General features: G+C 47.2%; 1 protein-coding gene across 6 annotated transcripts in view; it reads left to right on the plus strand.

The window, feature by feature from the left end:
- Positions 1-15,079, plus strand: part of WRN (WRN RecQ like helicase) — a 164,281-nt gene that overhangs the window by 45,545 nt on the left and 103,657 nt on the right. For all 6 annotated transcript variants that reach the window (XM_014607369.3, XM_019493513.2, XM_019493512.2 and 3 more), the window contains 2 exons: positions 6,978-7,050; positions 14,753-14,864. In XM_014607369.3, the coding sequence (XP_014462855.2) occupies positions 6,978-7,050; positions 14,753-14,864 (185 nt within the window). The remainder of the gene's footprint in view (positions 1-6,977; positions 7,051-14,752; positions 14,865-15,079) is intronic.

Genomic DNA, 15,079 nt, shown 5'->3' on the forward strand with positions numbered 1-15,079 from the left:
GATACATATGTCAATGCCAAACGGTAAAATAAGGATTGCCATGGAATCTTTAGTTCTGAGGGTGCGTAAACAAATCATCTCAATGTTCGGGAAGAATAGCAAATGTGTCAAGAGACCAACCTGGCTTAGCAGAGAACTCTTTGTGAACTTAAACACAAAAAGGAAGCTTACAAGAAGTGGTAGCTTGAACAAACAACTTGGGAGAAGTATAAGAATATTCTTTGTGCATACAGGGATGAAGTCAGGAAGGCCAAAGTGCAATTGGAGTTGGGAGCTGCAACTAGCAAGGGACGTGAAGGATAATGAGAGAGGTTTCTACAAGTATGTTAGCAATAAGAGGAAGGTCAGGGAAAGTGGTATGGGTCCCTTACTGAACGGGGGAGGTAACCTAGTGACAGATGATGAGGAAAAGGCTGAAGTACTCAATACCTTTTTTTACCTCAGTCTTCACAGACAAGGTCAGCTCCCAGACTACTGCACCAAGCAGCACAGTTAGGGGAGGAGATGAGCAGCCCTCAGTGTTGAAAGATCAGGTTAGGGACTATTTAGAAAAGCTGGTCATGTGCAAGTCCATGGGACTGGATGGGATGACCCAAGGTGCTGAGTGAGTTGACTGATGTGATTTGTTGAGCCACTGGCCATTGTCTTTGAAAACCTATGGTGATCGGGGGAGGTCCTAGACAATTGGAAAAGGGCCCATCTTTAAGAAAGGGAAGAAGGAGGATTCAGGGAACTACAGACCAGTCAGCCTCATCTCAGTCCACAGAAAAATCATGAAGCAGGCCCTCAAAGAATCATTTTCTAAGCATTTGGAGAAGAAAGTTATTATGAGCAGTCAGCATGAGTTCACCAAGGGCAAGTCTTGCCTGACCAACCTGATTGTCTTTTATGATGAGATGACCGGCTCTGTGGGTGTGGGGAAAACAGCAGACATACTATACCTTGACTTTAGCAAGGCTTTTGATACCGTCTCCCACAACATTCTTATGAGCAAGCTGAGAAAGTATGGGTTGGATGAATGGACTTTAATGTGGATAGAAAGCTAAGTGAATTGTCGGGCTCAGTGGGTAATAATCAATGGCTCAATGTCTGTCTGGCAGCTGATATCAAGTGGAGTGCCCCAGAGGTCAGTTCTGGGTTGGTTTTGTTCAGTATCTTCAATGGTGACCTGGAAGATGGCATAGAGTGCACCCTTAGCAAGTTTGCAGATGACACCAAGCGTGCCGGGGGGGTAGTAGTAGTAGATTCAGTGCGGGGTAGGCTTAGGATTCAGAGTGACCTGGACAAATTGGAGGATGGGGCCAAAAGTCTCATGAGGTTCAACAAGGACAGATGCAAAGTCCTGCACTTAGGACAGAAGAATCCTATGCACCAGTACAAGCTGGGGACTGACCAGCTAAGCAGCAGTTCTGCAGACAAGGACCTGGGGGTAACAGTGGACAGTAAAATGGATGAGCCAGCAGCGTGCCCTTGTTGCCAAGGAGGCTAACAGCATACTGGGCTGCTATAGTAGGAACATTGCCAGCAGATCAAGGAAAGTAATTATTCTGCTCTATTTTGCACTGAGACCACATTTGAAGTACTATGTCCGGTTTTGCACCCTCCTCTGTAGAAAGGATGTGGACAAGTTGGAGAGAATCCAGCGAAGAGCAGCAAAAATGGTTTGGGGGCTTGAGCACAGGACTTCTGAGGAGAGGCTGAGGGAATGAGGTTTATTTAATTTGGAGAAGAGAAGGCTGAGAGGGGATTTGAGTACCTGAAGATTGGTTTGAAAGAGGATGGAACTAGATTGTTCCCAGTGGTAAGAGATGACAGAACAAAAAGTGATGGTCTCAAGTTGCAGCAAGGGAGGTTTAGGTTGGATATTAGGAAAAACTTCCTTGCTAGGAGGGTGGCGAAGCACTAAAACAAGTTACCTAGGAGGTAATGGAATCTCCATCCTTGGAGGTTTTAAGGCCCAGCTTGACAAAGCCCTGGCTGGGATGATCTAGTTGGAGATGGTCCTGCTTTGAGCAGAGGGTTGGGCTAAATGATCTTTTGACGATCTTCACTATAGCCCTGATGCACATTATATCTATTGTACAATTAAGTGGTTAATTGCACAAAAAATATAGACATGCTACATATGCAAAGTAACTATCGCACAGTAAAAATGGCTGGATCATAATAATGGCCAGCAAGCTGCTAAGTTGTTCCTTGAAAAATGTAGAACATTTTTTAAGCTGGTTTCTGTCAGACTTTAATTTGAATGTGTGGCCTGTCACACACATGTTGATAATGTTTGGCCAGGTCCTCCAAAATCCTAAGGTAAATTCTCCCTTTCTCCCTGCCACCTTTCTCTTTCCCATGCACTACTACAGCTTCTCTTTTCTTAGAGTTTCAGGGTTATTTTCCTTTTCATTTTGCATTTCAAATTACTTTTCAAAATGCAGTTCTCTCCACTCCCAGTAAATGTATTACCCCTGCAGCTGAGCAAGAAACCAAAGCTTTGGAGAAACATTTTCTTCTCAGATAGAAAGCCTATTAAGTGAAAAATATAGGTTACCAGGAAGAGAAGTAATTGTTATAGTTAGGCTTATGTTCAGGGTGTCTGTACTAACTAAATAAAGAAAAAGATCACTCCAGATTTTGTGTCCTACAAGACTCTAAGGAAAATAATTATAATGTTTTATGTATGCCAAGGTATGTTTACTGACAGATAATTGTATTTTCTGTTTTCTCTGTTGTCAAATCAGGAGGGTTAAGAAAAGCAAAGGAGCACCTTTCATGCAATATTATGTTCTGCAGATCAGGGAAAAACTCTTATTTATTTTCATGTCGTGTTAAATGTAGTTGGGTATGTTTAACACCATAGTTAGTCATCTCTCATGGCAGCATGCCATATCTTCATCCTTTATCATTGTAAAGGGACTGTATTTGGCTCTTTACAAACATCCTTATCCTGGGAAACTTACAGGCAGGTAAGTAGAATACCCAGGATATTATTTAATTTACAAATAGATCCTGATTTTTCTTATCAGCTGGCATGTCCAGTCTGATCGGATCAGTCTGCATCAGGGGTAGGCAATTATTTTGGTCGGTGGGCCACTTAAGTTTTAGTGAGCTGCCGAGGGCCATGCGCACAGTTTCAGAAGATATCATTTTAACAAATTAAAGATAAAAAAAAAATCCTATACTAAAAACCAAACATTTACTGGAACATTTTCATTTTATTTAAAAATAATAGTTTTTGACCTGACTTGTGTTTTGTTTTTTGAGTAGTGTATATAGAGGTGATTGCATAATAGCCTGAAATAAACTCTTGCTCTTGTATATTGTGTATGGGGTGTGTGAGGGTGCGAAAGTTGCGAGTGTGAGGGAAAGGGGCAGAGGGTGTGTGTGCGGGAGGGTAGAGGGGGGGCTGTGTGTGTGCTAGGTCCTGGGAGTCAGCCAGGGGTAGTGGGAGGGAACGGGAGAGGTCAGAGCAGGGGGCATATGCAGCAGAGCTTGCCTGGATAATGTGGCACAGGTGCAGTGCAAGTCTGCCCTCCCCTACCTGACCTGCAGCATTCCACATGGGGCAGAGCCCCTCCTGCTTCTGCCTGAGGCAGTCTGCACTGCACTCCTGCCTGCACCCACCCAATGCACCGATGGCAGCACCCTGACCCTAGCCAACCTGCAGTGCTTCCCAGTGGGGCTGTTGCTGCTGCAGCCACCCAAGTGCTGCTTGGTTCCCCCCACCTCCAGTAGCTCCTCCTCCTCCTGCCCTTGTCCCTGTATAGGAAAATGGCAGCAGCCATGAGAGTGTGTGCCAGATACCACATGCCCAACCAAGCAGGGGGGAAGCTGCAGCTGGGCTGCTTCTACCCCACTGTGCAGGGCTCTGGCTCCAGCTACCAGCTGCCTTCCACCCACTTGGCTCCCCAGCATGATGAGTAGCCACCTGCAGGTGGCAGAGTGAGAGGAAGGCAGCCCCTCCTCGAAGCAGTGCGCCAGGTTCGGGGTTGTGGGAGGGCTGTCTTGGGTGGGAGTGGGCAGGGCTCAGCCCCATGTGGAGCTCCCCAGGGGCAGCCATGGGTAGAATAGAATCAATTGGCGGGCTGAATTTTGCCCATCCCTGAGAGAGAGAAAAGCTCACTTTTGGTGTAACGTGAGAAGGTTGTTGCTCACTAATCAGGTTGTGTAAAAGGATTAGCAGATCATTTTATGCTTTAAAAAATAAGATAGTATTGAACTGTATTGGGGGGCAATTAATAGCAGACCATTGGGATCAGATAAAGAGCTTCATGTGTCTGAACAATCTTTATTCTAATTCCAGAAAATTGAATTTGTATATCATGTTAGGCAGTTAGTACATGCCAAAATTAGGTGACAAATTAAAGTTAAAAAAACAGCAGCAACATCGTTGTCCATGCCAGGTATTTCTCAGTTTAATTTGTTTGGGGAGAAAAACCCTTCCTCTGGTTTTGGCTGTTTGTGTCCAAACCCACTTAAACAATCTGAAATGCCAGCTGTTTGGGGGAAGCAGGGAGTTGGACTCCCAAAAGTCATTGCTAGGGAACATCTTTGCATGAGACAGATGAAACCTATTCCTTTTTCTAAAGGACTCTGTGCTTTAGTAATCGAGTGTAGAACCTGTTCTTATCTGCTTGCCATTGGACTTGTGAACTGCCCTCTCTAGATGTCAGTAGCCTCTGTGCATAGTAAATTATATTTGTTTATAATTAAAAAACATATTTCAACACCAGCTTCTCTGTCCTCAGTCACCTAGATCTCCACGTTAAATTGTGGGTGGATCATGTGAGTGTGGATTATCACCGCCATCCAAATGCACATTTAGTGGTATGAGTAGCAATATATGTAAGCAGAAGTGGACAAAGTCAGTTCTGAATTCCTGTCTTGTGCATTTTACGTCTCTAACCTAAGGTTACTGTTTAATACGGTGAAGGAAATGAATGCATTTACAAGCAAGTTATAGGTCTTTTTAATTATTTATATGGAAATTAGCATTGAGAACCATCAGACAAACAAAAAAACCTTCTTTAATGATGTATTCTTCATTAAATTGAACACCAATTCTAATTCTCATTTTGTTTGTGCCAATGTTAGTCAGTTTACTTGAAATACTGCTCTCAGGCTTTTATTGAAGCTGCAAGGGGAAATTTGATGACGGAATGTGAGAGGAACAAATACTAATCCAATTGCTGTGCTCAAATATCTTTTATCAAAATGAAGTCAAGCAAGTGAAACATCTTCCATGTCTTCTCTGAAAATCTGTAGACTCCTACATTCCAGATTTGCCTATTAAAATGTATAAAACATTTAAATGTAGCTTAGAGTGAATGTATGGGCTAATTTGATATGGGCTGTGCTTATATAAGATTTGGATCAACTGATTGCAATGTATTCATTAAACTGTAATTGTTCTGTAAGCATAAAAATTGTGCTTAGGGTAATACATTAAAACTAGTGAATTGCCCATCAAGAATGATGAGGGGAGGGGGCTGGGATGGAGTGCTGCCACCTAACCCCCCATGCTGCTGCTGTTCTGCCTTTTGCAGGGACTGGGGTTGGGGAGCCAAGGCCAGCACTGCTGACCTCAGCTCCCCTACCCCCTGTCTGGTCTTCAGAATCATGGCAGTGCTCCCCCATGCTTGGAGCACTCTGATTGGCTGTTTCCAAGTGGGGGCTCCTCCTCCTGCTTTTGCCCCTGCTGCACTGCTCCAGGTGGCTCCCGGTGAAGGCGAGAGGAGCAGAGCAGCGCCAGACTGGCTGCAGTCTCACTGGGAACAGCTCCGCCAGAAGCTGTGTGCTCACCAGGGTCAGGGCTGGTGGGTGTGGGTGGGAGCCCAGCATGGGCTGATCTAGGTGGGGCTTGGCCCCATGTAGAGTGTTGCAGGGGCAGCTGCAGACTGGGAAAGCTCTGCTGTACACACATTCTACTTCCCCTTCCTTCCCCTCACCCCCAGCTGGCTCTCAGGCAGCCTCCCCTACACACGCACACAAGCCCCCATCACACCCCCCCATACACCCCCACTCAAAGGGCAGGGCAAGTAGTGAGTGGATCATGCGTGTTCTACTCCTGAACACTGTTCCCTGTCAAGTCAAAGCCCCATAGGGAGTTTTGGTGAGTTGTTGCCGGGGGAAAGAGTGCTGACCCGGTCCAAAACAGCTCATCAAAACTCCCCATGTGGCTCTTGGGCCCAAATAATTGACCACCCTTGCACTATATACACATGGAACAGGAAACACTCCCTGCCCAATAGATATTACAATCCAAATAGACAAGGCAAAGAAGGAATAGAACACAAAAACAGGCTGAATTATATCATGGGAAACATGTTAGTCCCACTATATTTAAGGGTTTTTTTGTTTTAGGTCTTGTCAAGCAAGCTTGATACTATCTTCTATGTGACCATGCTGATTGACATTAACTATATTTTCTATATTATCAACATGTTGTTCTTTCATCTGGAATCTGTGCCAGGCTTATAGTTATGCATATATTCCTATTTCCCCTTTTAAGTACTGTATAAACACATTTTCTTTCTTCTGCTCCTACTTTCTGTTGGAGATGTGTATGTATGAAAAAAATATGCAGCATCTTAATGTTATATATGGAAAAAAGTGATTTGGATGAAAGACTGGTATTTCTAAGGGAGCAGAGCGAAGGCAGTTTAGGTGACTTGCTAGACAAGTGCTTAACTTTGCAGTGTCTATATTTCTAAACTTTTTTTCCTTTAGAAAAAAACCAGCAAAAAAGGTATAAACCCAGGTTTTTATTGATTGTTCCCCACTTAATATTGCATTATTCATAGTTTTGCAGTAAACAAGGACCATTTATTTATAGTGTGAATTAGAATTTGTACCTTGGATTGCAGAAGCAATTCTTGGCCTTTTTAGTTTGTTTTAGGTTTTTTGAATGAAGGAGTAAAAAAACTTGAAATGTGATCTCTTTGGAGTAGAAAGCATTGAATGTATTTTGCTTTTCTTTGCAGGCTGGCTTCATCATTTTTCAAAAACTGGAATATATAAATAATGGTGATCAGAAGCTATTCGGTATCAGAAGTGGTAAGTTAACATTAAAAGCTTAAGGAATGTGCTTTCTTAAATTTAATATTAAATTACTCGGCAGGATTTTTAGTAGCATCTCTTTGTGAGTCCAGAGGTGTTTTTTTAGAATTAAACTGTGTGCAGTGAGAGCAGTCTATACACATTCTCATATTATCAGTATTGTAGTGTCTGAGTGTTTTTTTAAGAGGTATATAAAGCAGTGTGAGAGTGCAGCCTCATTAATTTGTTTTGTTTGCTTGAGTTGTATGAGGAAGTACTCTGAGTTTCCATTCTCACTTTTGTTTGTTCTGGAAGTCCATTATGGCATCAGATGCTTGAATAAACAGTTTGGCACCTTGTGAGTTGCAGCATATTTATTAGCACCTCATGAACCCAGATGAAGAAAGGCATGCCATAGCTTCTCCCACAGTTTCTTTCTGTATAGGATATCTGACACAGCTGGACTGTTTTCTTAGGAGTTTAATATATCCTAAGACATATGGCAGAAGAAATTTTGGCTCTGTCCCCGTGACACACAGCATTTATTTTTATTGGTATGTGGAGTACTGCTTTTGAGGAAGGAATTTCACAGCTGATTTCTCTGAGGTAGCATCAGTTCCACTAAGTAAGAGGTCTCATTCTATATTTCTTTAAAAGCTTATTACCCAGTGTTTCCCATATTTATGTCTGTATGTGGTCTGATCTTCAAAAGATCTTATTTTTTATTAATTTGTTCTGAAATATTAAGTCAAACTAAAAGCCTTGATGTCACCCTTTGAATGTGCCCTTCATAGGAAAAATTGGATTCATATATAGGAAAAGATTTTATTCCATTTCTGTGTAGGCAGCAGCATTATTTCTCTTGCAAATCATGTAGCAGTACTCTTTTTGACTATGAAACTTAATTGTTGTGATCTCTGCTTAGCACAGGGGTTGGCAAAATGTGGGCCTAATTTGGCCTGCCAAGGGATTCTGTCTGACCCATGGCTCAGGGGGCAGCCCAGGCTATGGTGCATGCAGCCAGTCCCGCTGCCCCTGGGCATGTGACGAGGCCAGGGTGGCATGGCAGCCGGACTTGGCTTCCTGGAAGCCCCTGTGGTGGTAGCTCACTCTGCTCAGTTTCTGCTGCTTGTGTCTCTGCTGCTGCCAGACCAACCCCACTGCCTCTTTGTAGACACCCTAGCCCATCCACCCCGTACCCACTGTCAGGGGTGTCAGACAGAGCAGGCAGGGGGGTTCTCCATGAATACTGGCCCGGAACCCCTATGGGCAGGGCACACTTGGCTGGGTGGATGGGATGGGTCCACAAATGGGTGGTGAGTGGTATCTGGGAGCAGGCCAGGATTGTGGAACAGAGACAGGACAGGGCCGAAGCCTGGGGCAGAGCCACGATCTGCTTCCTACATGGCCATCAGTTCTGCGGGCAGGGACATCGCAAGGATGTGCAGGGAACTGATTGTGGCTCTGTCCCGGGCCCGGTCTGGCCCTGCACTGTCATCACCCTGCAATCTTGGCCCTGCCTGCCTGTCCTGCTCTTGGATGCTGCTCCACGCCTGCCCTCAGCCCTGTCCTATCCACCTCGCTGTGTGTGCCATGCCTGTAGGTCTCAGTGGAGACCCTGCCTGCCTGCTCCATCCAGTGCCCCTAGTGGTGGGTGTGGGGCAGACTGTCCCAGGGCTGGATGAGATCAACTGCGCTCCCCTCCCCACCTCCAGCTGTGTCTGGCTGAATCGGCACCCTCCTGCCTGCCTAGCCTGCACCAGTTTGCTGAAACTCCTTAAGTGGCCTACCCTGCCTTAGCTGGTATCTCAACCTTTTTAGCTTATTCAGGATGCAGCAGCATATAAATCAGTGGAACTACCGGCATGTTTAAAGTTAGATGCATAATTGTTTTTAGGATTCAATCTAAGAATGTTTCATAGTTTCATAGTAGTTAGGGGTCAGAAGGGACCTGAATAGATCATCTAGTTTAACCCCCCGCCACTGGTTGTAGCCAGATGACCCCAGACAGGTGTTCATCCAACCTCTTTTTGAATTTACCCAAGGTAGGAGCGAGGACCACTTCCCTAGGAAGTTGGTTCCAGATCCTAGCTACCCTGACAGTGAAATAGTGCCTCCTAATCTCTAACCTGAACCTATTCTCTAGCAGCTTCTGGCCATTGTTCCTCGTCACCCCAGGTGCTGCTGGGGAGAATAGGACCCTTCCTATTTGCTGCTGATCTCCCCTAATGAGTTTGTAGGCAGCCACCAAATCCCCTCTCAGCCTCCGCTTGCTGAGGCTGAACAGGTTCAGGTCCCTCAGCCTCTCCTCATAGGGCCTGCTCTTTTGCCCTCCAACTTAGCGGGTGGCCCTCCTCTGAACCCTCTCAAGGCAGGCCACATCCTTCTTAAAGTGTGGTACCCAGAACTGGATGCAGTACTCCAATTGAGGCCGGACCAATGTCGCGTAGAGGGGGAGTATCACCTCTCTGGACCGGGTTGAGATGCATCTTTGGATGCACAACAAGGTGCAGTTGGCTTTGCTGGCTGCGGTCTGGCATTGGTGGCTCATGTTCATCTTGGAGTCAATAATGACTCCAAGATCCCTTTCCGTCTCTGTGCTCACAAGGGGGGAGCTCCCCAGCTTGTATGTATGCTATGGATTCCTTCTCCCCAGGTGCAGCACCCTGCATTTATCTACATTGAACTCCATCCTATTACCATCTGCCCACTTTTGTAGTCTGTCTAAATCTAATTGCAGCCTCTCTCTCCCTTCGAGCATGCCTACCTCTCCCCACATCTGGGTGTCATTGGCAAACTTGGACAATGTGTTTTCTGCCCCCTCGTCGAAGTCGCTGATGAAGATGTTGAACAGTGTAGGCCCCAGGACCGAGCCCTGGGGGACCCCACTGTTCACATCCCACCAGGTTGAGTACGGCCCGTCCACCACCTCTCTCTCTCTCAATGTTTACTATCTAAATTTGTGAATTTACTATTACAGTATCACCCAAACATGCTAGGGCTGGTTTAAATAAAGAAAGTCAAGGTATTTGTCCCAAACACTATGCCATGATTGAAAAAAGGAAAAAATCTTTAAAGTAGTATCTAAGTAGGTAGCCCAACTTTTCAAAGGTGCTGTCTCTCAACAGCTTCCATTAGTTTGAGATGAAGAAACTGGACAGGAGCAAGAATTATGATTACACGGTCAGGTGGGTGGTGAATTGGCTTATGGAATGCACCTAGAGAGTGGTGGTGGATGGGTCGGTATCGACCTGGAAAGCTGTGGGCAGTTGGGTCCCCCAAGGTTCGGTCCTTGGACCAATGCTGTTCAGTATCTTCATCGGTGACTTGGATGCGGGCGGAGAGTGCTCTGTCCAAATTTGCAGATGACACCAAATTATGGGGCAAAGTAACACACAAGTGGGCAAGGAAAGGATTCAGGGGGATTTGGACAGGTTGGAAAAGTGGGCAGAACAGAACAGGATGCACTTTAACAAAGTTTAGCAAAGTGCTGCACCTAGGGGAAAAGAATCACCAACACACTTACAGATTGGGAGATGACCTTTTAAATAGCACAGTGGCAGAAAGAGATCTCGGAGTCATAGTAGATTCCAAGATGAACATGAGTCGCCAGTGTGACAAAGTGATAAGTAGAGCTAACCGCACTTTATCATGCATTAGCAGGTGCATCACAAACGGGTCTAAGGAGGTGATACTTCCCCTCTCTGCAGCATTGGTAAGGCTGCAGTTGGAGTACTGCATCCAGTTTTGGGCATTGCACTTCAAGAAGGATGTAGATAACTTTGAGAGGGTTCAGAGGAGGGCTACTCATATGGTTAGGGACCTGCAGGTAAGGCCCTATGAGGAGAGATTGAGGGACCTGGATCTCTTCAGCCTTCGCAAGAGAAGGCTGTGAAGTGATCTTGTGGCCATCTACAAATTCGTCGGGGGGTGGAGGGGGTGCAGCAAGGAATAGGAGATGCTCTGTTTACCAGGGCACCCCTAGGGGTTACTAGAAACAATGGCCAGATACTCAGAGAACAGATTTGGATTGGACATTGGGAAGATCTTCTTCACAGTAACGGTTACCAGAATCTGGAATGGGCTTCCAAGGGAGGTGGTGCTCTCTCCTACTCTAGAGGTCTTTGAGAAGAGACTGGACAAACACCTGGCTGGGGTGCTCTTTCCTGCCCAGGGCAGGGGGTCGGACTTGATGATTTACTGAGGTCCCTTCCAACTCTAAAAATTATGAAATCTAAAAGATGGGTTTGGAGCCAAACGTTCAGTCTGTGTAGGGTAGAAAATGGTCAGCTTCAGTATTGTGGTGATCATTCTGATGACCACATGAGGTTGCAGACAGGTGTCATACTTAGATGAGTTTAAATGCAGTTTATACCACAAGCCTCCAGACATACTTAGACCATCTTTTGTTTAAAACTCCTGAACTGTTTCAAAAGTATAGCTGGATAATCAAGTATTACTTTGGATGAGTTGTGTTATGTGCAGATACCAGGTTTTCCATGATTAGTGTCTGGCTGGTTCTCCAGGCATCCCACATTACACAACTTCTTACCCCTCTACCCCCAATTCCTGTGCAGTAACTGTGGTTGCTCTGGTATACATCCAGAACTCTACTGCCCCAGCCTCTGTTGGCTGTCCTTCACTGTCATGTCCCTGGCTGGGGGCAGCTCTCCTCTGCTTTTAAAGAGCTAGTCAATTTCTTTCCTTTGGTAGCAGTTTGTAGCAGGGCACTGGAGTGTACCTGCTCCTTTAAGGGAGCTAGCAGCCTGTGAGGCTGCTTGCAGGTGGTGGAGGGAGCTAATGAGAGGTTCACCTGACTGGAAGAGGACTCAGGCTGGAGCTATATAAGCCCAGAATCTGAGCTGGCCACGGAGTCTCTCCTTGGCAGCCACAAGGTGAAGTGCTCTAGGCAGCAGGGTTCCTGAAGGGACTGCAACTTATAAACAGCTCCTTAGGCCTGGGAGCACAGGCAAGCCCCCTGGGCAGAGAAGGACTGAGTTTTTACAGGCAAGTGGCCTTTGCTTTATTTTGAGACCAGAGAGGGTCCTGGTGCCCTGGGAAGGATTAAGCTGGACCAGAGGGTTCCTGAGCTTGGAGAATGGTTGCAAGGCAGACCAGGGGCCTAGGAGCTCAGAGCGGGGGTGGCATGGAGTACCAGGGGCCTGGGTGCCCAGAGCGGGGGGCAATAGGCAGGACGAGGGGCCCAAGAGCCCAGGGGGACACTGTATAAGGGACCAGGGAGGTCCAAAAGCCCAAGGAAGCCAGAGTGTATGAATAGGCAGCATCATAGAGAGAATATCCGCAAGGCTTGAGGCATGGTGTAGGGAAGGTTAGGAGCCATGCAAGGAGCCCTTAAGGTGACTGATGCCCAGAAGCCGTACAGACATGCTGAGAGGGCCTGGTAGTCTGGGAGCATTAGACTGTGACCTGAGGGGACCCAGGAGAGGTCCAGTGAGGGTCAACATAGGCTTGGGTTCACTCAGAGCCTGCAGGCAGCCTCTCTTTTATAACTTTCATTAAGAGCAAGGTGTGGTGGGCAAGATTCAAGGGAAGGGCTGCAGCTGAGCTTGAGCCAGGCAGGGACTGCACAGCCACCCAGGAGTGTCATGGCTGCCCCCCATAGCCACAGACCTGTTACACATTTATACTGTGCTCTATGTATCCCAGGCTTCATTTGGTGTGTAAAGTGGCTGGGGGGAATGACACATGGTGGTGGTGCCTGGATCTCTGCTTCTGTGCTCTTAGAGGTTGGGGGTACCAAGGGCCTGCCCAAGGACTCCACTGCCACCAGTGGAATGAAATTGTCCAGGCAGCTAGACATCCTGACCTACACCCTCCCCCACCCCCACCCCTAAATCAGCCTGAGATACACTGAACATTGGTCAGTTTTTAGGGCACTGAAGTATACTGATGAGTGTCTTGGTCTAGGCAATCCCCCCAACCACACACAACTCCATACACCCACACGCCCCCCATAGATACTCCCAGGCAGGTACAGATTGCAGTAAAGTGCAGGAATGGGTCTTCACTGAACTTGATGTTGGTAAGAACTTGTACCTAGTATAGAAATTGCAATGGGTCTGGGTACTCACTACCACCTTGGTGGTGGTTCAGCAGCATTGCAGTGCCAAAAAGTGCCCGTTGTACTTAAAACTCTTAGCAGCCTATTGTGTGGACACCTCTGACCCAGGACATTTGTGAACCAATATCACAATCATTCGGTGTGTCTATACATGCATTAGATCTGGGAGCAGTTTACTTGTGAGTAAACACTCCTGGGCAGGCATCCACACGTGCAGAGAAATGGGAACAGATTTGTTGCTAATGGCAGCAAACTGCTCCCCTTCCTGGGGCTCTTCAGTGGGTCCCTGCTGCCATCTGCTCTAGGCTCTGCCTGGGTGCTAGTCCAGGGGCTGGCAGGGAGCACCTGGCCAGGAGACAGCTGTCTCCTGGCTGGGGTTGGGACATTGCACACTGCCCCTGGGGGGCTGCCTGCTTCCCAGCTGCAGGGAGCTCCTGGCCCTGGCTCCCTGATGGGGGCAAGAGATTTGGAAAGAGCTGCAGGGGAAGGGCAGGTCCCAGCCCCCTTCCTCGATCTTCCAGTGGGGCAGCTGGCAGCTAGATCATTGCAAGCTGCCCCACTAATGGATCAGGGCAGAGGGCTGGGACCTTTCCCACCCCTGCAGCTCGTTCCAACCCCCATGCCTCGACCACCCGATTTGGGCATGGGGCTGGGACCTGCCCCTGACCACAACAGGTCCCAGCCCCCACTGCAAAATCCCACAATCAAGGAGCTGGGTGGGGAACAGGTTCCCCAGCCCCTGCCAGCAGGAAGCTCCCAGGTCCAGCTCTGCAGCCATGGGGCCAGCACTGAGAGATCCTTATCTCCCAGTGCCAGCTTCTGTTGTGGGGCTTGAGATGGGAGATAAGGATCTCCCAGCGCCAGCCCCATGGTCTCAGAGCTGGCGCTGGGAGATAAGGCTCTTCCAGTCCCCTGCTCCCCGATCGTGATGGTGAAGTTGGGGCTGGGAGGTAAGGATCTCCCAGCCCCCACTCCCTGCTCACACAGGGGGCTTGGAGTTCCCTGCTGCTGGGGCAGGAGGACATAATTCCCACCTAGTCTCTGGTTGCAGAGCCCTCCTCAGCAGCCGACAGCTCCTGGGGGCAGGGAGCAGTCTCCCGCCCCGTGGTGGCCAGCTGACTGGGAGCAGTAAGTAATCGGAAGTAAATTTGCTACTTGCGTTTGCACATGTAGACGCACATGCTTACTGTGTAGTAAACTATGCTACAGCGCAATAAAGCATCTTGCGTAGATGCACCCAGTGACATTCTTGGAATGGTTCAAATGTGATAACTGTCCACATCCTTAGGGTCTGCTGATTCCCATGGCAGAACTTGGAGCTGGGTTCTCTGCCTGAACCTTTTGGATTGAAAGCGTCTTTAGTCTCTGAGCATGACTCCTCCCTAGAATTCCCCAACTCGTATGTATCAAGAGTGTAGGACTACTGGACCATTCGTTGTATCCCTAGACTTGAGGTGGAGTTCATGCTGTAACACCTGCTTAGGCTACTTCTGGAAATGGAAAATTGTTTAATCTAACAACTGTAACCTATTGTACCCATGGTTTCCCTCAGGAATCGCTAACTCTTGTTTGCATATGCATATAGCTGATAAATCTTAAATTATTGTAAAGAAATTCTACTGACATTGATTTTTCTAGATGGGAAGATGTTTGCAAATGAAGTAAAGAACCAATTGACTTCATTAGCTGAAGAGATGATGGATCTGGCTAAGTTCTCTGGCACTTCTGGACAACTTACAAACACAGAGAGGTTAGCTATTGCTTAGCTCTTATTTTCTTTTTACCTACTGAATCTATGTTAAGTGCTGTGTTCTTGTGCATCTGTTGCTAGAATCTGGCCTAATGCTATAAATCAGGGCTGTCCAACTGGTGGTCTGTGCGCCACATGGGGTCCTTGATGAGTTAAATCACAGCCCCAGGCTCCCAATCCAGGCATCACTCTGCTGCATTGTTCTGCTGCTGCTG

This window comes from Alligator mississippiensis, chromosome 2 (assembly GCF_030867095.1).
Source record: "Alligator mississippiensis isolate rAllMis1 chromosome 2, rAllMis1, whole genome shotgun sequence".
Classification (NCBI taxonomy): Eukaryota; Metazoa; Chordata; order Crocodylia; family Alligatoridae; genus Alligator; species Alligator mississippiensis.